Source organism: Glycine max, chromosome 10 (genome assembly GCF_000004515.6).
Source record: "Glycine max cultivar Williams 82 chromosome 10, Glycine_max_v4.0, whole genome shotgun sequence".
Classification (NCBI taxonomy): domain Eukaryota; kingdom Viridiplantae; phylum Streptophyta; class Magnoliopsida; order Fabales; family Fabaceae; genus Glycine; species Glycine max.
In genome coordinates this window covers 39993767-40017038 of record NC_038246.2, presented here as the reverse complement: position 1 = coordinate 40017038, position 23272 = coordinate 39993767, and the positions used below count along the sequence as shown (strand labels likewise).

General features: G+C 34.9%; 2 protein-coding genes across 2 annotated transcripts; one reads left to right on the top strand and one right to left on the bottom strand.

Annotated features, from left to right (window-relative positions):
* Window positions 1-2631: 2631 nt before the first annotated feature.
* On the top strand, window positions 2632-17012 carry LOC100794385 (probable inactive ATP-dependent zinc metalloprotease FTSHI 5, chloroplastic). Its single transcript, XM_006589137.3, has 19 exons — window positions 2632-3701; window positions 4254-4725; window positions 6046-6246; window positions 6342-6635; window positions 6728-7012; window positions 7676-7765; window positions 7855-7986; window positions 8625-8798; window positions 9547-9668; window positions 9762-9963; window positions 11231-11359; window positions 12220-12402; window positions 12605-12724; window positions 13716-13901; window positions 14021-14095; window positions 15110-15169; window positions 15244-15351; window positions 16144-16224; window positions 16677-17012. The coding sequence occupies exons 1-19, from the start codon at window positions 2812-2814 to the stop codon at window positions 16737-16739; spliced, it is 3867 nt and encodes a 1288-aa protein (XP_006589200.2). The 5' UTR covers window positions 2632-2811; the 3' UTR covers window positions 16740-17012.
* On the bottom strand, window positions 16806-21363 carry LOC100793873 (leucine-rich repeat receptor-like protein kinase PXL1). Its single transcript, XM_003535325.5, has 2 exons — window positions 18261-21363; window positions 16806-18164 (listed from the first exon to the last, which is right to left on the bottom strand). Exons 1-2 carry the CDS (start codon window positions 20950-20952, stop codon window positions 17752-17754), a joined length of 3105 nt encoding a protein of 1034 aa, XP_003535373.1. The 5' UTR covers window positions 20953-21363; the 3' UTR covers window positions 16806-17751.
* Between the last annotated feature and the right edge of the window lie 1909 nt (window positions 21364-23272).

Below are 23272 nucleotides of genomic sequence, written 5' to 3'. Positions count from 1 at the left end.
TAGCTAATATTTGAATAATATTATTAAATATTTAGAATACTTTATAAGAAATAATAAAATCAAAAAAATTATATTTAATTTATATATTTTAATCTTAATTAGTTTGGTTATTCCAATTTTGTTTATCTCAAGTTCCACCACTGGTTGGAAAGTTATTTCGATCATTCAATTTTCATTTAAATAAAAGTGAAACTTGAAATTGTTTTATTTGAACATGAATTCAATTTGCATGTTGTGCCATAACAAAGAAATTTAACCATAGTCAAATCTTGTAATGTTTTTTTTTTAAGAAAAAAAAAACATTTTAAGTAAATTTTTATACTAGCAACTTTTTTATACTACATCTCATGACAACTTAATGTTTCAAATAAATTAATTATATAAGATTTTTATGATGTCACATTTTCTATTTCATAGAAAATTTTCATTCCGAAATTAATTAAGATATAGAGTGTGTGCATTTTTCAATAGCTTTTCTCTAAAACTTCCCTAGATACTATTTGTAGACAACATTAAACTAGACTAATGACAAATTATCCTCTTAGTTCAAAATGTTTTTTATAAATATTTTTATATAAATATTTTTTAAGAAGCATGTATGATTTGCTTCTTAAAAAGAGGAAAATAAATTATGTTACATAAAAATAATTTAAATAAACTCATAAAAAAATAATAAAATTGTTTATTTAATTTTTTATTACAAATGGAAGGAACCAAAACAACTAACATGATAAACCATGAGTGAGCAAGACCTCGAGCATAATCAAAGACAATACACAACAGATGAGGAGGAGAAGAAACCTCGGTCAAAACAAAAGATTTGTGATAACCCAAGTTAGCCAAGAAGTCCAGACTACGATTGGTCTCTTTATAAACATGATGAAGAGACGACTTTTAATCCACGAGCATCAATGGACTGCAGATCGTAGCAACCAGAGGTTAAAGTAAAACGAAGTTGGTTTTTCCTTTATGAATAATATGCACATAAACTAGAGAGTCCATCTCAAACACAAGATGATATAGATTCAACTCTCTAGCCATCTTGATACCCATCTTCAAAGACCATAATTCAACCTAGATAGCATTACATAATTCTAAGTTCATGTGGAACATAGCTAAGAGAACACTATGTTAGTTACAAATGATACCTCCATAAGCGGCCTTATTAGAGCTGGAATGATAAGAGCCATCTGTGTTAACCTTAAAAATACCTTTTGAAGGAGGACACAATGCCACATCAATAGTTCTTTTAGGATGCACATTTCTAATATTATCCAGCATGGGGGATCATTATCAACAAAAGGTACTGAGATCTGATGCAAAAAGTTAAAGGGGAGATTATTGACCTTAAAAAAAAAAACAAATTGTTGTAGTCATTCCAAAGATAGTAGCCTACCTATGCCAAAGAAGGTGGCCTGAGAATGGTTATTAGACTCGTCCATAGAGGGTTATTCTTCATACACCATTAATTCAAATTTCCTCTACACCAAACATATTTTAAAACAATTCAACTTTACCTTTTTTCTACTTCTTCTTCGGTCTTGAACCATATAAATTTACATAATAAATCTTGTAATAATTAATTTTGATCTAAAGGGATACCCACATTTTCTACTAACAATAGTCACCGTTCATACTAAATCTTTCTTGTATGCTTTATATTTTTCACTCCTCTCACAACCAATTAAAATAAATGAGGTATTTCCTTCTTTTTAGTATCTGTGTCTGATCTCATTATCGCAGTCACAAAATCAATATTATAGGCAACAGAACGAGCCTAATGCAAAACGTCATCACGGATAACAAACACCTACAAAAGGGATAATAGATGTCTAATCTTCAAGAGACATTCATTTATTTACTTTAACAATATCTAAGAAGTATTGAAGGCATAAGAACAATTAATATTTTAAAACATACCAGGTTTCTCTCCATTGTCTTCATTCATTCATATTAATTTCTTCAGACATCATATTCTCATATATCCACTAATCTTCATTTATCTTAACAAAACATTAAAAAAATTCAACGACAAACTAACGACATTATACATAATTCTAATTATTTATAAATAAATATATTTTTTTAAAAACTTCCATGTGTTCAAATTTATTTTAAAATCTTCTACATTAAATAAGTTTATAGATATATCAATAAATATAAACATATACTATCACACAAATTTATAATTATTTTTATTACATATACTAATACATTATATTAAAATTTATAAGCATATATATGAAAATTTATATCTAAATTTTCATATTCTATATACTTGCATAAACTAGTTAATGTAATAATATTTATACAAATATATTAAAAAATATAACCAAATTTATAAAAAAATATTAAAAATAAAATTTATTTAATTTTTTAGGTTATATGAATTGACAATTCATATAATTCATACGATTAATTATCCATAAGTTTCATACAAATTAATTATTAAAATAATTTAATTTTTAATACTATCTCAACATCAACAAAAAAAAAAAAAGAAGAAGAGACAAAGCAAAATAGTGTAAAAAATTTCTACACTGATTACTCACTAATGTACTAGTAATTTTTTTTTATTAGTAAGAATTAAACACATTGTTTATAACAATAATCAGACACCGTTCAAGTAACTGACCTAGATGACCTTGTACCAGCAATCTAGTTTATTTCTGTAACCCATCTATCTTACTATCCATCCCCTCCGATGCTGTTGCAGCAGCTCTGGTGGTAGGATAGATAATCTCTTACTTCATTCAATTCAATTTCAATGTCTATCTCTTCCTCTCTCACTCCTCTTCCCTAAACTCAACCATGACTTCTTCTCCACTTCACTCACCACTTCATTTCCCCCAGCGTCCACTTTTCACTTCCATTCGTCCCATTCCAAACCGAACATTCATCTCCAACAACCCCCGCCGAACACCACGAACCCCACTCTTACTCGCTCCCATCACCCTCACTCCACCAATCACCTTCGCCGCAAAGTCCACACCCACACCCACACCCTCCCCGAACGACGACGTTTTCTCGAAACACCTCGTTCGCGCATTGTTCTGCTTCGCCGTTGGTTTCTCCGCGCTCGGTGCATTCCACGCTCCTCCTCCTGCATTCGCAATTGCAGCTCCATGGACTTATTGGGCAAAGAGAGGCACCGAGGAGAAAGAGAGAGCCAAGAGTCACCAGTACTCAGACTGCACCGATAGGCTACTTGAGACGGTATCGTTTCTGTTGAAAACCGTGGACGAGGTTCGGAACGGGAATGGCGACGTGAGCGAGGCGGAGGCGGCGCTGGAGGCCGTGAAATCGAAGAAGGAAGAGATGCGGAAAGAGATTAACGGGAGGCTCTACCCGGCGCTGAAGAGGCTCAGGAGGGAGAGGAAGGCGCTGTGGAAACGGTCCGGGGAGATCGTCGGCGAGATATTGAATGCAATGGCGGAATACGATAAGTTGAAGGCGAAGGTGGCCGCGAACGAGAAGGAGAATGAGAATGCGAGGATGAAGGAGTTGGAGGAGAGTGTGGGAGTGATGGAGGATGAGTACAATGGTGTGTGGGAGAGAGTTGGGGAGATCGAGGACAGGATTTCGAGGGAGGAGACTGTGGCATTGAGTTATGGAGTGAGGGAAATCAATTTCATAGAGAGGGAGTGCGAGCAGCTGGTGGAGAGGTTTAAACGGGAAGTAAAAAATAAGGACTTCAAAAGGTCACATTTCCTTGATAATTTGAATCAATGCGTTTTTGTATTGTGATGTGTTTGTTTATTTGTGCATTCGTTAATAATCGATGATTCTGAGTGCAATTTTATGTTCTGGTTTTGTCTGCATAATTAGGTGAGTGAGGAGGTTATGGTAGGATAGCATGTGGGTGAGGATTTTGTGTCACTTGAGTAAAATGTAGTAGTTAAGGACGGTTGTTAGAATTTTTAGGGTGTAACTTCTCTACCATTTGTTAATTTTTGTTGCTTGGAGCCTCTTCATACTATTATTAATTTATTTTGTTATTGTTTTTTTGTGTTTGATTTTACCTGGCCGAGGGACTTAATAGAAGAGGGAAATTGCCGTTAAATTTTGACAGGGATGAGACTTATCTCTTGAAATTATTTTTGAATTGGTGCATCTTACAAATAAAGCCATATAACATTGTTGTCATGCAATAACTTTATTGGTTGCATAATGTTTTGTCATGCAATTTGGTTTTGGTATGGTGCATTTGAAATTGTGTGTCATTTTGCAATCATCTTGTCATGTGGTTGCAGTTTGCCTACTGGCTCAGTTACCAGGCTCTCGAAATCTGCCATTCAGAAAGATTTGGAAACTGTTCATAGAAAACAAGCAGAACAAATAATTCTTCCTAGTATTTTGGATGTCGAAGATCTTGGGCCATTCTTTCATGAAGACTCTATTAATTTTGCCCAATGCTTAACAAGAAGTCTTAAAGACTCTAGGGAGAAGCAAAGGAATTTAGAGGCTCAGATAAGAAAAAAAATGAAGAAGTTTGGCAAGGAAAAACGCAGTATTATTTATTCACCTGAAGAAGAGGTGGTTAAGGGTTTTCCCGAAGTTGAGTTAAAGTGGATGTTTGGAAATAAGGAGGTTGTGCTTCCCAAAGCTGTTGGTCTCCATCTGTACCATGGTTGGAAGAAATGGCGTGAAGAAGCCAAGGCAAATTTAAAACAGAATTTAATTAAGGATGCAGAGTTTGGCAGACAATATGTGGCTGAAAGACAGGTTCCATTTCACTTTTCCATGTGTATCTATATTGATGCATAAACTGCATAATATATGTGATAGAATACCAATAAAAATTGATGTTTATTATGATTAAATACAGATTTTTACAGAAACTACAGCAAGAATGCTGTCTCAGAGTTGAGACTCCTACAAAGATTGCACTCTGTCCAAACTTCCTCCTAACTCTACTCACATAATATACTAGGGATACATAAGTGCTACATAACTATACTGCATTGTTAAACACACAACTGCCGATTAACTGTCCTGCAGAGTTAAATACATAACTATTATGCAACCATCCTGCATAATTAAATGCATAACTGTCATACCACAACTGCCACATGATCAGATTTCTACATCCTATGTCCCCTCATAGAGTATACCTTCCAAATAGGTGGATTTTTAGACTCTCTAGTTCCATCAATATGTTTATTATGCATGCTTGTAGATTTCAATTGTTTTTATTTGATAATTTAGATAGTAAAGGACCTTATAATGGCTTCAGACTTTAAATCATTGAGTTTGTTATTTTAACATTTGATGTCTGGTTTCTCCAAGGACATTGTAAGTAATGTTATTGGCATATGGCATCAAATCATAACTAAGGGATCATAACCAAGTATTGTACCAGTGATTATGGATGCAAATTTTGAGAGAACTTTACATGCACAAAACAAAATAAAACAGTATTATTTACTCATCAGAAGTGGTGGTTAAGGGTTTATTGATTTTGTATCTTCTTTGAATGATTCTTTGGAATTGTAGAAACACAAATGTATCATAAATACTGCTAACTCACTAGAAAGGCATTGAACAGGTCAAATTGAGATGCAATTGATTCCCTTGTTTGATAATTATTAGTAGTCTTTATCTTGCTAAATAGATATCTTGTATGTTGCAGTGGATCTTGTCGTGTGCCTTTTCTCTACATGTCAATAGAGTACCATAAAATCAAAATTTTATGTGTCTGTGTGTGAGGTGTTGATGATGGATATATTATTGTTCACATGTTTTTGTGCACGTAGTTGGATTTGAACTTTTTGTTGCTTTCTGTTATCAGGCATTAAGTGGGAAAAGGCTTGATTTTTTTTTTGCTCGGAAAAAATATATACTTTGTATTAGATGAGTACCAGAGGTACAAAATTTTACAATTAATGGTGCCAAACACATGGTTCCGATATCAGACTTGAAGTAGTCTAGATAGGCATTACTGTTTGTCATCAGGCTTGACAATTTTACAAAAGGCTTGATTGTTGTTGTTTGTCATCAGGCATTACTGTTTTCCTTTCACTACTTACTGCTTGTCCATTGCAGGAAAGAATTCTTTTGGACCGTGACAGAGTAGTGTCAAGGACTTGGTACAATGAAGAGAAGAGTAGATGGGAGATTGATCCTGTGGCTGTTCCTTATGCTGTCTCGAAAAAGCTAATAGAGCATGTCCGCATTAGGCATGACTGGGGTGCCATGTATATTGCATTAAAGGGGGAGGATGAAGAATTTTATGTAGACATAAAGGTTGTAGCTGTATATATATTCTATTTCTTATTGAGAAATCAATTTTTGGCTTTATTTCTTGTATGGTGATTATTAAATATGCTTTCTTTTTTCAGGAATATGAAATGCTTTTTGAAGATTTGGGGGGATTTGATGGGCTGTATATGAAAATGCTTGCCTGTGGTATTCCAACAGCGGTTCATCTGATGTGGATTCCTTTCTCAGAATTGAATATCCGCCAACAGTTTCTATTGATTTTAAGAGTGTCTCATGGGATTTTGAGTGGCTTGTGGAATTCTGGAGTTGTCACGAATGCGAGAAATTGGATCTTTAAGAATATTAAGGATACAACTGATGACATAATGGTGGTGATAGTGTTTCCTACTGTGGAACTTTTAGTCCCTTACCCGGTATTGTTGAATTCAGAACTTGCCATTTGCTAATTCAGGTGTTTGGTTTTAAATGATAAATTTGTTAAACCTTTGTTGTCATTATGATACAGGTGAGGATACAATTGGGGATGGCTTGGCCAGAGGAAATATATCAGACAGTTGACTCCACATGGTACTTGAAATGGCAGTCAGAAGCAGAATTGAATTTTAGATCCAGACAAACAACAACAGATGATGATGAAGAAGTTCCATGGTTTTTTTGGTTTTTTGTCAGAGCTGCTATATATGGGTTTGTTTTGTTTCATGTTTTGAAATTTACAAGGAGAAGACTTCCTAGTCTTCTTGGGTTTGGGCCTTTGCGAAGAGATCCGAATATGCAGAAGTTGCGGCGAGTGGTATAAGTTTGTTCTTGCATCTTGTGCATGTTATTTTGAAATTTCTGCATAATTTTCTGATGGTTATCTTATCATTGTTTGGAGAATTTCTAAAATTCTACTCCTAGTTTATTGGCTACCACTTATTTCACTGTATTGTGGTATTATATCATGCCAGTGTGTCACAGTAGTATTATACACCCTATTTGAACTGATTTTTTCTGTTGAAAATGAAAGTCTTAAAAAGTATTGCTGAAACCACTCACTATCTTTTTGGAGGCTATATTCGAATTTAGCTCACTGGACTGATAATAAAGTTGCGTTTATTTGAATTTAATTAGCTTCGGGTTTTAAACAAATCCTTCTAATTTGTGATATAAAAAGTCTACTGGCTTATGTTGATAAGAATGTAGGTTTTACTTTTGGTGGTGATACATCATAGGATTATTGAATTATTTCAATTCTGAAAATGTTCAATAAGTCTTGTGTTATATCACTAGTTCAGAACTGCTTCAGGTAGCTTGAACGCACTCATGTATGCATAAAATTTTGATCGCACCACTAGTTGTTGCTTTCATTAATTTACTTCTGTTAGATGGAATGATGTCCTGTATACAGATCTTATGTTACCATGGTGGAACTTTTAATTAAGTATTATTACTCTTTTTTATGGCTATCTTGCAGAAGTATTACATTTCTCAAAAATTGAAAAAAATCAAGCAGAGGAGAAAGGATGGCGTTGATCCCATAAAGACCGCTTTTGAACAGATGAAGGTTAAAACTCTAGAATTGTTTATTTTCTGTTTTAATACTGGATAATACTCTCATCTAGGAAAAAACTGAGACTTGTAGTTGTTCTGCAGAGGGTGAAGAAACCACCAATTCCATTGAAAAACTTTGCTAGCATTGAGTCTATGAAAGAGGAAATCAATGAAGTTGTCACATTTTTACAAAATCCAAAGGCATTTCAAGAAATGGGTGCGCGGGCACCTCGGGTATGATATTGCATGAAGATTTTTCAACTTGACAAGGCATTGTTTTTATTTTTTTAATTCTAATATATTCTTGCAAAATTGTGATGTAATTTTCCTATCAATTTTTAGGTTCTTCCCGCTCCCTTGAAAATTGATGCATGGAGATTTTTTTTTTTTCAATAGAAGAAACCTTGAAATTACCCGAACATACTTAAGTTAACCGTATTTATTTGTTTCAATTAAGGGTGAGAAAAGCTATGGGATTTTAAGTTAATAATTCTTATTAGCTTTCTTTCACTCAACAAGGAAAATCCCCCATCCCCTCCTCTGATTAGAAAAATGGGAAAAAAAATTAAGTCACCTTCTTCCATCCTTAGCTCACCCTGCTCTTGGTGTTGGGCCATTTTATAGATGTCCAATCCTTCAAACTTCACTCTTGATGTCCAGTCTTTGGCAATCCTCCCTTTTTGAGCTAGCTTTTGAGTTGAATTAGACATAATTTGTTCTTAATTCTAATAACTCATTTCATAACAATGTAAACTTGTAGTTGACCATGTTTCTAACATTTTGCTGAACTGTTCATCGTATAACTAATGTCTCATGCACTTTGGTTTGAAAATACCTATATCAACTCCTAGGAACTGTTTTCTATATTGCAGGGTGTTCTTATTGTAGGCGAGAGGGGTACAGGTAAGACATCTCTAGCATTGGCTATAGCTGCTGAGGCTAAGGTGCCCGTTGTTGAAATTAAGGCCCAACAATTGGAGGCTGGGCTGTGGGTTGGACAAAGTGCCTCCAATGTTCGTGAATTGTTTCAGACAGCAAGAGATCTGGTTATCTTCTTTAAACCACTTTAATATTTATTTTCTATCTTCTTATCTTTCACAGTTTATATCTTTATAATTGAGTAAAACAAGTTATTAATCATAAGTATAGTTCACAAGATTAAAAAAATGGTCTAGATATCTACTAAAATGAACTTCATAATTCATATGGTTCAGTTTCATTTGGCCTTTGTTGTTACTGTGCCATGATACAATGAATTCAGCCAATTTGTTATACATTTGTTCTGGTAGTTATATTAGTCAAATACTCAAATTATGTTTATATGTATGTTCATGCCAGCATTCTTGGAACTGGACTGGAATGGCTGGCCAATCACTAACTGGCCCCACTTTTGGTTTGGTTACCTCCCAAACCTGGTCAAAGACAGGTTGAACCGGAATCCAGAAATAATAATAAAATATTCGTATTTTGAATTCTTTCACAAATCATTATGTAATTTTTATTTTAAAAATATGAGTTTGCATGTTAATTTTTTTTACATACGTTTTACATAATGTTTTGCTATTTCTCATCTATTTTTCCTTTTTATTTTTCTGGTTGGACCACTGGTCAAACCGTTTGGACAGTGAACCACTTCTCCCAGATTTCATGTCCTGTTTTATTTATTTGTGTATTTTTTTAAACTTGGTTTCTATTTATCCATGCTGTATACTTGACTGGTTGAATGACTTTGTTGATCTTTTGAGTCCTAGATTATGTCTCCTCTTCTCCTGATTTGTTTGTTGCTATTTGTAGGCTCCTGTGATAATATTTGTGGAGGATTTTGACCTGTTTGCTGGTGTACGTGGTACATATATTCATACCAAAAATCAAGACCATGAAACTTTCATCAATCAACTGCTTGTGGAACTTGATGGGTAATCTGTAGTTTTTGCTTCTTTTGACTGTCTGAGAATGAAGATATGCTCATATGTAAGTAATAACTGACAACTGGTTGTTATACTATGCAGATTTGAGAAACAAGATGGGGTTGTTTTGATGGCTACTACTAGAAATCTCAAGCAAATTGATGAGGCCTTGCAGAGGCCAGGTCGCATGGATAGAATATTTCATCTTCAAAGACCGACACAAGCTGAGAGAGAAAAAATATTGTACTTGTCTGCAAAAGAAACCATGGATGATCAGTTTATTGATTACGTTGACTGGAAAAAGGTTTATCCTACTTTCTCTTTTTTAAATAGAACACTTTTTCCCCCAGAAAACTGTGAAAGTTCAACAAGGGGGAGGATAAGACATCCCACAAAAGAGAAAAGCAAGGTACAACCAAGAATATGAAACATGTTCAATGCAGTAAGACTGCCCAGTCTCTATATATTGGAAATGAACCATGAGTAGAGCACAAAAAAAAGTAATAAATAAAATCCCGTGCTTTAACAAGTGTAAGGGAAGAAGGACACTGTTGAAAGTGTGAGCATTTTGCTCCAACTAAATACACCTAAGAACCACATATTTACATTACTAAAAGGTTTAATCCTCTCACTGTTCTTACTGAAAACCTTTTTGAAATTACTCCAAAGAGCAGGACATGCCCAATCCCCAGTGCCTACCAAGAAACCCAAAAGATTTTTTGATAAGAAAGTAGCTGCCTTACATTGTAAAAATAAGTAGTCTGCTGTTTCTGAACTAGAATACACATAGATTTTGGGAGTGTGTGTGATGCCTGTGAATCTACAGCAACTGTCATTTGTATTAATCATTAGAAAATAACAATGTCCAAACAAAAAATTTGACCCTCTAGGGGGCTTTTGAATTCTAGATATGCTTGTCAAGACAGATCTTTTGATGATATCAAGATAGTGAGTTAGAGACTCAAAATTACATGCATAAAACACACCTGAAGATCCAATTTTCTTAGGTTAGTACATCTAGTTTAAAATTTTGTTTTCTCTTATAAATAGAAATGAGCTCTTGCTTGTAATATGCCATTGTTGAGGCCTAGTTTTTTCTTGGTGTTTATTGTTTCCCTAGAATTCTTTTCTCTTACTACGATATGTTAGACTCAAGAGATGGGACAACAAGTGGCTCAATTTTATTTATAACAATTCTCGAATAAAACCAGAGTCTGAATTACTGAATTGCTCACCCACGCGATTGCCCTAATAAGGAGTCTCCTCCTTCAACACTGCAGAAAACAATAAATCACACGTACCCCCTCTAACTGTTCTACTTTCCTATATCTATACTCTATATTCCACAAATTAATAAATGCCCTACAACAAAGAAAAACCAATCAGATAACTGGCACACCTATCATATAAGTGTCCTATAACATTTAAAATAAAAACCACTCAAATAACTGTTGCACCAATTACATAACTGGCCTATAACATTTAAAATAATTAATCAAGCCTTGTTAAGGTCTTTGGTTGTAATTAATGCTTGTTCCTACCTTTGGACTCAAAAAGCTGTTCATTTTCAGGTTGCTGAGAAGACAGCTCTTTTACGACCTATCGAATTAAAAATTGTTCCAATGGCTTTGGAAGGAAGTGCCTTCCGGAGCAAAGTACTGGACACAGATGAATTGATGGACTACTGTGGTTTGTTTGCGGTAAGAATTTGCTAATTGTGTTACTTTTTTTCACAATAACTTGAATAGGAAAAGTTAAACTTTTCTGTGTTGGGCCTAATATATTTTAGATAGAGAGAATTTAGATAGACAAAGTGATATAAATATTATTTATTCATATGTCTCAAGAGAAATGATACAGTATTTAACTATTTATAGAGTACAGGTGGTTTGTGTAACAAACTGGGCAGTCTAACTAACTGCAGCTGTAACAGCTGTCAGAATAACTGAAGGTTATGTCCAACTGACTAACAGAACTGGTAGTCTCCAGAAGACTCCAAGAGAGACATCTGATATACACTATTATGTCCATCGGTATGGGTAACACAACAGGAGTTAGTTCTCGTGAATTGCCTTCTCAAGTTAAGAGGAAATGATTCTTAGGTTTGTTTATAGTAATAAGATAATCTGATAATGAATAATTCTTCATTTGACACGTCATTCTCTCTCTCTCGCTCTCTCTCACAAATTTCCATTTATTTAATTTTCGACGAGAAGTACAACAAATAAGCAAATTGAAAACATTATTGCATTTGTCCCTTAAACATGTGGTCATGGGTTCGATCCCTAACCCGTGTGTATGGAAAAACATTTGTTGGGAGAGGTCAACCCCTTAAATGGATCTCAGTACCTCGAAGGATTAGTCTTTGGCTTTTGGCTGAGGAGTATCCTGCTTCACCAAAAAAAAAAAATATTATCGCATAACTGTTCTTTCTACTTTTTGTTATCTGGAGACTGCTATGGATCACTTTCTTTATACAGCCTTATTTTGTGTGTATTTAATTTAATATTCATATAGTTTTTCCTGTATGAAATGAAATATATTTATTATTTTTGCTTAGACTTTCAGTTCTATGATTCCACAATGGCTGCGGAAGACCAAAATTTTCAATAAGTTTAGCAAAGGATTGGTGAATCATCTTGGACTGACATTGACAAAAGAAGATCTGCAGAATGTTGTTGATTTGATGGAGCCATATGGGCAAATAAGCAATGGGATAGAGTATTTGAGCCCTCCACTTGATGTAAGAAACTATTATCTGCATAATGCTTATTATGTGGTCAAAGCACAACTTTGCCTTATACTTATTTTCATATGTATAATCACTGAGTTTGTTCTTCCATTTATTTGAACGTAGTTGCAGTCTGAGTATTTTCTATTTCAGAAGTTGAAAAATAATTGACTTGCTACAAAAAATAACTAAATGAAGTTTATTTGTTGTTCAGTGGACGAGGGAAACCAAGTTCCCACATGCTGTCTGGGCAGCTGGTCGTGGTCTTACTGCTCTTTTATTACCAAATTTTGATGATGTTGATAATCTTTGGCTTGAACCTCTATCCTGGCAGGTTAGTCATACTCATTCCTGGTCTGCTATATGTAACCTGGCAATATTATAGCAATGCTTTCTAGTTATCTAACTTTGGCTTTTGTTATTGCTAATTTGCTATTGCCCCATCAAGTGATGATGATTGAATGCCATGAGATCTACATTATAAGTATATAATCTGGAGTAACTGGCCAAGAGAAATACTGATTACTGGCAACACATTCTTCAACACACTGATTATTGGGTAAAATTCATGTGAGGTTTACTAAATGATGTGGGTCCCGGCCTCCATTTCAGTACTTTTGTTCTTTATTTAGTGGGACCCACATGAGTTTCACTCAATAGTGAAGAGTGTATTAAAGAATGTTTTGTAGCATTCTTTGACTAGCCAATGCTTTGAATGCAAATATTTAGCAATATATATATATGTGTGTGTGTGTGTGTGTGTATGTATGTATATATATATGTATGTATTTATATATAATGATTTTGGAAGCGTAAATTCCGTAGCAGAATTTTTGGGAAATGAAGTATTTCTGATAAGAGCTGGCTTTTGTATTCTATATATACTGTGACCTTTAAATTTAAAGACTCCCAAAGAAAAACACTTCTTTCTTATTCTAGGATTTCCTCCATTCCTTTTATGCTTCTTTAGCATTGCTTATTTATTTATTTTTTAACTGTAAAATATGGTATCTTTGACTCCAACCTTGTATGTTTGCTTTCAGTTGTCTAGCCTGCCATTTGTTACTAGAAGTGGCCTGTCCCTTTATGTTGTGATTTTGCTGTATACCAACTTAATAAAGACTACAGTAACCTGATTTTTGACAAAGTGGCTCTATATGAAGCCTATTGCTAGCCTGTATTCTCCAAACTTAATTACTAGTCATTGTTACAGTTCTGTTATTAAAGGCCAATAGAGGAAAAATATAACTGACTTATTTAATTACCAAAAAAAGTTGATTTGTCATATTTACTTGATTAATGATAGATTCTTGACAATTGTACAGGGAATAGGATGTACAAAAATCACAAAAGCAAGAAATGAAGGTTCCATCAATGGGAATTCAGAATCAAGATCATATCTTGAAAAGAAGCTTGTGTTTTGTTTTGGTTCTTATGTTGCATCCCAAATGTTACTTCCTTTTGGGGAAGAAAACTTACTTTCTACATCTGAGATACAGCAGGCACAAGAGGTCGGTTTATATTTTACTTAATATCTGCTTTTTTTTATATTATAATTTCCTTGAAATAATAATATTAGCCAAAAAATGTTGCAAGTATAAAATTCTGATCATTGTTTTCTTTAAAACAGATAGCTACACGAATGGTCATTCAGTATGGGTGGGGACCTGATGACAGTCCTGCAATATATTACCGTAGTAATGCGGTATAGACCTTTTTACATGCATCTTAACTACTACTGTTGAATTGTTTTTTTTTTTCCATGTTGATTGTGTGGCATTGAAAAGTTAGATTGAATTATTTAGTAGGGTGTTGCTTGAAGCTTACTTTTAACATAGCACGTCACTAACGTGTCTGTGTTTCTCAAATGGCGTTAATAATATATTAATATTCAAGATGGTTAAGAAGATTATTATTTTTTGAATGAAAATAATTTGTTGAACTGCTAGTTGAGCAAGTGCTGCCCAACTTATAAATGAGGAAAAATAACATAAAATGATAGATAAACAATCTCCCAAAAGAGCTAGGTGTTGTGGAATCTGAGATTGAACTAATGTAGTCCACAAATTCTGAATGCTTCAAGCTCCATGTGAAATTTGGTGAATCCATGATTTAATTGCCACATATAGACGTGTCATGCATTACTTGTTTGTCAAATATCTCATTAATCTAATATTTTTTCATGTGCCATTAAGATGTCTAAAAACTAAGGTGCAACATACTTTTCAAGTAAATGAAAATACCAGCATACTTTATTGTCATTTATATTTTTCATAATTTGGTGTAAGATGGGCATGAATAATGATAGTCCCTTATAGCTCAATGGTTTTATTGACGAAAACCACTTTTTGTAAAGAGTTATTGGATGGTACAAGTGTTTCATACCTTTCTACAGTGTCAACTGATCCCCTCACACACATTTAACCATGATCTGTGAACCGCTTACTCTTCTGGTTTGGCTAGTACTAAGCAGTCCAGTTTTCAGAATATTGGCGGAGATTGTGATTCTTTAATCTGCCCCCCCTCCCCCCTCATGAGTAGAGAGCACTGCCTTTTGAATCTGATAAGCAAAACTATATCTTGAGGGAGTTATGATCAAATGAACAAATGGAAGGTTTCTGTACCAACTGCATAATAAAGGAGAAATGTTTATTGGCCTTGGTTTTTTAATATTAGTATATTGTAGGCCTTTTCTTATGTTTTTTTTTTGTTGACATAGGTTACGGCATTAAGCATGGGGGATGACCATGAATATGTGATGGCAGCTAAAGTTGAAAAGGTAGCCATATGTTAATAGAAGTTTAACTTCTTTTATACAAAAAGATCTAATGTAATCTTTTGTGATATTCCTAGATGTTTGATTTGGCATATCTCAAAGCAAGAGAAATCCTGCAGAAAAACCGCCTTGTACTTGAAAAGATTGTGGAGGAATTACTCGAGTTTGAAATTTTGACTGGAAAGGTAATGAGTGTTGGTGTTTGAGATGCTGTATTTAGTATTTTGTCTACTTGTATGCCATACAAATTCTTTTAATATCTTAAAGAACATGAGCATGTATTTTCCAAATTTTGATGAAAGTGCACATTTTTGTTGTAATTTCAGTATGTCATTCCAAATACAGAGAATGCAGTGACTAAATTATTTACCACAAATTGTGATTCATTCTGACCCCTACGAAGGTCTGTTTTTATGGATATAGGAAAAATTACCCATCTGAAAGCCTAATTTCTTGATCTTACGTGGTTTTTGCAATCTCTTATCCCCTTTCTGAAATCTATTATTGAGGTCTGCAAGACACGATACAGTACTTTTAAGTCTGGTTTTATTTATTTATTTTGCTAAATCCAATTTTTTTATATTTGGTGGGAGTATTAACCAACCCGTGTTACTCATAAGATACATTCTTTTAGTTTATCTAAATATTTTTAATTAACTAATATACTAAAATATATGTTCAATGAACAGTTGGTTCCATTTGTATAGTTATTATCAAAATTTGTCTGATCTCTTGATTATAAATATTCATTATGTTGTGCTTAAAATACTGAAAGTAGCAGTAATGTATCATATCAAAATTCCAGTTATATTGAAGTGCCTGTGCAATGAGTTCACTTGGTGTTCGTCTAATTAGGGATATATGGCTCTACTGCCCCCCACCCACACATTTTGCTCTTGCAATCTGTTATTTCATGTTGAACCTGATGGAAGTTATTTCTTGATTGTTCATAACATGGTTGATCACCCCTCTGGCAGGATTTAGAAAGAATTACTAAAGATAACGGTGTAATCAGGGAGCAAGAGCCGTTTACTCTTGGTGAAGTTCAAGCTAGTGAGGTATATGAGTATTATCTCTAAATGAGTTGAAAGAATTGATTGAATGAGTAAAATTTTGAAATTCAGTTTTAAGAACTTTATTCTGAATACTCTGGATTTTCCAGTTATTCTGGCAATCTTACTGGAGTGTATACTCTTGTTTTCCTACTTTACCTTGTCACTTTATATGAAAAGGAGCCAATATTAACTTTTACAAGGTTTTGGTTTTATTGGTAGCAGTTGGGTTTAGCCTATGGGTTCTTCGGATGTATTGTAGTGTTATTATGGATTGAATTGCATGTCAACCTGAGTTTTCAAACCCGCATCCATATGTACAATGATATTTTAAATTTTGTATGCAAACATATAATTTTATTTATAATGACTTGTATTTTACGTATAGTTTAGCCAGTATTCCAATTGCTCTGTACATATGGACCAATCTCACTACTGTTTCCGTTACTGTTTTCCAGCCAACATCTGGCAGCTTCCTTGAAAGAGGAAATGCATCAGGAAGTGCTCTATTAGCATCCTAGATTAATGGGATAGTATTGGATATGGGACAATTTGAGGTGAGACTCCTGTTCTTTTTGTTTTTTGGAGGGCAATCTGTTCATTTGTACTTGGATAAATGTGTATAGTTTAGGATACAGGATACACTAATATCATGCTCGTATTTGTTGGGATGAGAAGAGATAACAGTTTTCCTTCTTGGCCTTCCTTTCTTGATGTCAGCCAGATCCCAATATTTTTTCCTTACCATTGTAACACGAATAGTTTAATTTAATGTCATTGTACTTCTTATCTTATACACTTCTGCTTGATTAACTTACTTTTCTTACTTTGAAGACATGAACTTAGCAGCGGAACTGTATGTAATGGTTGTGATTGCATTTTCTTCCATATTATTTGGATTAACTCGGAGTATCTATAAGGACACATTCAGAATTGGAAGAAAAAACAACAAAGTTAGATAATCTTTCGCTTTTTTATTTTAGAAAATTATACAACTTCGAACTGAGTGCAGCTTAATTTTTGTTATGGAGTTGTTTTCTTGTCTCGCTGCCACATGGTAGGCATCGAAGCTCTTTCTTCCGCCATTTAGTATGCGACAATTGAACTAGTTAAAAAGGTATAACTATAAATAACTAGCGAAGAAAGAATATTGAGCTGAGAAACTATCGGTGCAGTAAGACAATTGTGAAAGAGAATAATCGTGTTAACAGTGGAAATTGGAAAATGGCCGGAAAAAAAGTTTGCAAATGCTAGAGATGTCTTTGCTGAGATGGCAAACGGTAATTAAATGGTTTTATAGTCGATTACTCATTATACAGTCTTTATGCACATTTTGGCTACTTTTATTGAGGATGAATTGATTATGATTATAAAAATCACCGTTTCTTCCTCAATTGAAAAGGAAAGAAACAAAATGTTATCTAGAATACATGTATTACTATTTGATAAAAATTTGGTCGACGTAGGCAAAGCATACGTCCAATTCAGAGGTTAAGGGAATTCAAAATATATTGCTAATTACTAGACAACTTGTCACAAAAGACTGATTACTGGGGAGGTGGTAAAGATCGTTGGCTTTTCCACGCTACTGGTGTCTTGTCCCCCATTATGGCAAACACTTTTCCTTCTTGGCTTTGCCTCTCCAAGCATTGTGATGATGTCTCTCATGGGTGGTCTTTCCTTGGGAAGCTTTGCAGTACACAGAAGAGCAATCCGGAGTACAAGCAGCATCTCTTCTTGGACATGTTTGCACTGACTAGCTATAGCAGGATCCAGTGCTTCTACCAAGGCTTTGCTGCTTTTCTTCTTCCTTATCCATTCGACTATGTCAATTGATTCTTCAAACGAAGGGTCTAAAGGCGTTTTGCCAGTTAGGAGCTCCAAAAGCACCACTCCGTAGCTGTATATGTCAATCTTCTCGTCAACCTTCAGAGTGTATCCATATTCTAAAACCCAAAGACATAAGCATGATGTTAATCATCTTTTGCTTGCACAACATAATGCGTAAATGAACTTCTAAATAACGAGAGCCAAGTACTAACCTGGTGCAATGTATCCATATGATCCAGCCACCATGGAAACTGTCTCATTCTTTTGAATCATCATCCTTGCCAACCCGAAATCTGCTATTCTTGCCTCTAAATTTGCATCAAGGAGTATGTTGTTAGACTTGATATCCCTGTGAATAACTGGTGGGTGGCAATCATGGTGGAGATAGTTAAGCCCTTGTGCAACACCAAGAGCTATGTTGTATCTTGAGACCCAGTCAACAAGCAACCTTGCAGATTGTTCACCATGCAGTGCTGTTCCGAGATTCCCGTTAGGCATGTACTCGTAAACCATCATCACATTCCTTTCATTGTGTACATACCCCAACAGCCTAACAATATTCCTGTGCCTAAGTCTCCCTAGGAGTTCCACTTCTCTCAACACATCATTGCCATCTTCTATGTCTGTCCGTGACCTCCATAGTTTCTTTACTGCTACAGTAATGTGAGGTCTATGGATTTCAGCTTTGTAGACAATACCAGTGCCCCCCATGCCTATGACATTTGATTCCTTTATACATGCAAGGATGTCACTACTAGTGATGGTGATCCTCTGGAATGCTACTAACCTCCAGGGCCAATCCTCATTGCTTTGCTGGAACCTATCATGGAAGAAATTGTTATACAAGTGCCATCTCTTGTATAAACATCTGCCACCAAAATATACTGCACCAAGAGCTAAAATCACTGAAATGCCAGTCACAAAACCAATAATGATGTGTCTGATATGTGAGCTCCTTCGATGGCTTGTCACAGCAAAACTTGGAGAACATGGATGGAGAATGCCTCCACAAAGACCCTCATTGCCGATAAGATCATTAGGATTTATAGTCACCAACATCCCATTTGAGGGTACTGGACCCTCAAGTTTGTTATAGGACAGGTTAAGCATTTCCAAAGCTGGGGAGTTGCCAAAATTTTCGGGTATCCTACCAGTCAGTGAATTATTGGACAGGTCAAGAACAGATAAGGTGGGCATGTTTGTGATCGATTTTGGGATTTCTCCTGTCAAGCGGTTATTTCGAAGGTTAAGGTTGACTAATTTTTTACTAGAAGCAATGCTTTCAGGGATTGTGCCGGATATATGGGTGTTTGAAAGATCCAGCACAGAGAGAGATGGACAGTCCTGGAACTCATCTGGGATATTTCCTCCAAAATTGTTATGAGAGGCAATGAAGGTTTGAAGGGATGGAATAGAAAGAATATCTGAGGGTAGAGAGGACTGAAGGTGGTTCCAAGATACATCAATGAAAGAGAGTGATGTGGATGAGGTAATATCAGTAGGAATTTTCCCAGTGAGGTTGTTCTTTGCCAACTCCAGCCGTTGAAGGCCAAGGAGGCTTCCAAAGCCAACTGGAATAGTTCCAGAAATAAGATTGTTCTGAATCCGAACACGTACCAAAGATGAACAGTTTGCAAGTCCACTTGGAATGAAACCAGTGAAGGAATTGTTAAAAAGGATTAGTTTAGTGAGATTGCCTGTAGTACACAAACCTGGAGGGATCTCCCCGGATAGTGAGTTGGAGGATACATCCAACCACTGCAAAGGAGAGTTCTGTCCAAGGTTGTGTGGCAAAGGACCATGAAAAGAATTTTTCCATAGCTCAAGCACCTGTAAATTTTTCCATTCACCAAGCTTCTCTGGTACTGGACCAGTTAATTTGTTGGTCATCAGATTTAAGAGCTTCAGGTTTTCCAATTTAGCAAGTTCTTCTGGAATCTCTCCAGAGATCTGATTGTCAGAGAGGTCCAAAAATGCTAGAGAAGTAATGTTGCCAAGTTGAGGTGGAATTTTTCCTGTGAAGTTGTTATGGTACATATAAATTGTGGTGAGTTTTGTCAGCTTACCCAATTCAGCTGGTATTTGTCCACTTAGACTGCCTACAGCCAAGTCAAGGTATTGAAGACTGGTGAGGTTGCCAAACTCTGCAGGGATCTCACCTTCAAACAAATTGTATCCTATAATCAATGTCTCTAGAAAAGCGAGTTCCCCGAGATATCCTGGAATCTTCCCTGTGAAGTTATTGCCTGAAAGGCCTAGAAACTTGAGCTTCTGCAAATTCTTGAAACTCCTGGGGATTGGACTCACAAAGTAGCTCCCTCGAAAATCAAGGCTCTCGAGCAATGTTGCATTTCCAATATCCTCAGGAAGAAAACCCAAAAATTCATTGCTCGATGCATTGATTGATCTCAAGCCTGCAGCTCTTCCAAGACCAGTGGGGAAGCTGCCAGTGAAGTAGTTCTGGCTCACATCAAAGCTCTTGAGAGAGGTGAGGTTGGACAGTGATTTGGGCAGTGATGAAGAAAATCTGTTACAGCTTATGTTGAATGAAGACAGACTTGAAAGAGATTGGATGCGGTCTGAAACATGACCGCTGAGGTTCATGTTGGAGAGTTCAAGACTCTCTACAAAGCCTTTAGAGTTGCAACCAACTCCAGTCCAGTTACAATGAGGTGAACCTGGCTGTGTCACATTGCTTGGTAGTTGCCAATCCTTCAGATGCTTCATTGGGTCAATGAGAGTGGATTTGATTGAGAGAAGAGTTGACAATTCATCATCTGCTGCAGCTTTAGTAAAAATAAGTGAGAGGCCAATGTAACAATAGAAGAAGAACAGCAGGTGGCTTTGCATTTTGGTGGTTGTTCTCTTTGCTTTGGTTCCTCTTAATCTTGTTGCATTTTTCATAGCAGGGAACAAGGAATGAAGGGGAGGGAAGGGAAGGTTATAGGAACTAGGAAGTTCTGAGGGACAAATTAGTTTATAGTTAATCTAATGAGTGACAGATACATGATAAGCCAAAGGGCAATTATTTTATTGGATATATATACGTGGGTACTTGGGATCTGAACCACCTAATCATGTGCAACTGATCACTGTCAATCTTTGGACTCATTTGAAATCTCCTAGACATCATAACATGCACAGAATGTGTTCCAGAACTGCTTATAATGTCAACCGAAGTGAGTAATTTACCTTGTCCAAATATTCTTTATTTAGGCATTCCACAACTTTGCATATGCAGTTCTTTTTTCTCTTCTTTTCTTTAAGGTACTTCAAGACAGTGTTCAATAGTAAGCACATTAATGAAATAATGATTAACTTGTTAAACCCATAATTCACTCTTCTATGTGAGAGACAGATGATTAAAGAAATGTTGGTTGAACTTTAATTGGTCCATTGCCATAGCATATTGGCAATTATGCAAAAGTAATTTCTTATGTTAGTACTTAGTATTACTGAGATAAGGTATGTTTTAATATAAAATCATGAATGGATATTGTATTCAGGGGTGGCAGCACAGGGAAGTGGGGGTAGGTTTCGCCTTTCCCAACCCTGATTTCATCTCTTTAAACCTTTTCTTGAATCCGTCCTCACCCACTCCTTTTATTTTGTTTTGTACAATTTCACATTTTTGCTTAAATAAATTATACTATGTATTATAAAGTAAAGTTTGAACTAAATAATGCATAAAAATAAACGTTATGATCAAGAAAGAAAGTTTAAAAAATAATATCTGTTTAATTTTATAATTTAATTATTGCAATAAATTCATTATTATAATGTGTAATAGAGCATCTATATCTCGAACTTGCCTAGTCAAATTGAGTTTTTCATATCCCATTTGAGGTAAGATAAGATGGGTATGGGTATAGTTTTTTTCTTCTTCTAATTATAACAAGACGAAAGTCATATACTTATATGCATAGGTGAACTGAGAAATATTACCAATGGTACAATACCACTTTTTTAACTTTTAAGCAAATATTGTATGATGGACTTCACTAAGTAAAAGGAGTTGAATTTTATTAATTTTTCACCACTTAGCATAAGTGGTCAGACATAATAAAAATGCATGCAATTAACATTTTTTTTGCTTTATTATTGCGAAATTGTATCATTAATCACTTAAAAATTAAACTAGTTATTTATCTACGACAAGCTAATATAGATAGATAATATTCAGTTAATCATAAAAAAAAGGGATTGCTAGTACTCCGTATGTAATAAATCCACCGCGGAAACAACACAGTTTGGAACTTTCTCTTCTCTAGTGTGTAACGGGGTTATAGAGATGTGTATTTTAATAGGGAATGTGTCATGTGACAATCATTGTCTGCACCTACCAAACCCCATTCCCTGTCACAAAGCAATTGTGTCCCATTCAATGGCCACCACATGGGTACATCTGGCTATATGCTAATTATTATAGATTATGATAGATATAATGTATAAAATTTATGAAGGTGTAACATAAAAAGGATATAACATAGTATTAATGTATTATTCATTCTGCTTTTCCAATCAGGTTAATAATTGGACCCATAAACAATGAGAGGTGAAGGGCTGGAAGCCATGTGAAATGGGCAAATTCCTGAGGGGAAGAGGAATAGTACTTGATTCCTCATTATTGGAACTGATTTATGCACCAAAAGAAAAAGGGAAGCTGCTTAATGCTTACAACCATGTCATACACTATTATTTTTATTTTTATGCCCAATTTGGAATCCACGAAAGGGTGAAAGCTTAGGTTCCCCACATGGCTCCACAACAAAGACTTAGGCCCACCACCGCCATTAATCATATTCATATCCTTACTGCATAATTAGAATTTATGGGCAGCCAACTCGAAATTTTGGCTACTCTTGTAGCTCGTACAATATATTTCAATAATTATGACGAATACGTTAATACAGTTGTATTGTTTTAGAACAATATAATCACAAAAGTAATATAAACGTGACTGAGTTTGAAAGTTATTTCATAATCATAAGTGTGAAAAAAAAGAGAGAAACTATTAAATTAGGCTAATTCATAATAATGTTTTAATAATATGAATTTAATTTATGTTCATCGTTGGAGTCAAACTTTTTTACAAAGACATCTAATAAGGATTTATATTGTCGCATCATCTTATTTATTAGGATTTATTTATTTTTTAAATGAGAAGGTGTATTTAGAAAATAAAGTATACTCTCAATTATTGATTAGAAAGTTTAATTTCTAA

Bases quoted from the DNA above. Each gene is read 5' to 3' on its own strand.
- LOC100794385 (XM_006589137.3), top strand. From the start codon at position 2,812: ATGACTTCTTCTCCACTTCACTCACCACTTCATTTCCCCCAGCGTCCA. The intron at 7,987-8,624 runs GTATGATATTGC...TCTATATTGCAG, and splicing joins TGGGTGCGCGGGCACCTCGG to GGTGTTCTTATTGTAGGCGA. The intron at 14,096-15,109 runs GTATAGACCTTT...TTGTTGACATAG, and splicing joins TATATTACCGTAGTAATGCG to GTTACGGCATTAAGCATGGG.
- LOC100793873 (XM_003535325.5), bottom strand. From the start codon at position 20,952: ATGAAAAATGCAACAAGATTAAGAGGAACCAAAGCAAAGAGAACAACC. The intron at 18,165-18,260 runs GTTAGTACTTGG...TTTGGGTTTTAG, and splicing joins ATATGGATACATTGCACCAG to AATATGGATACACTCTGAAG.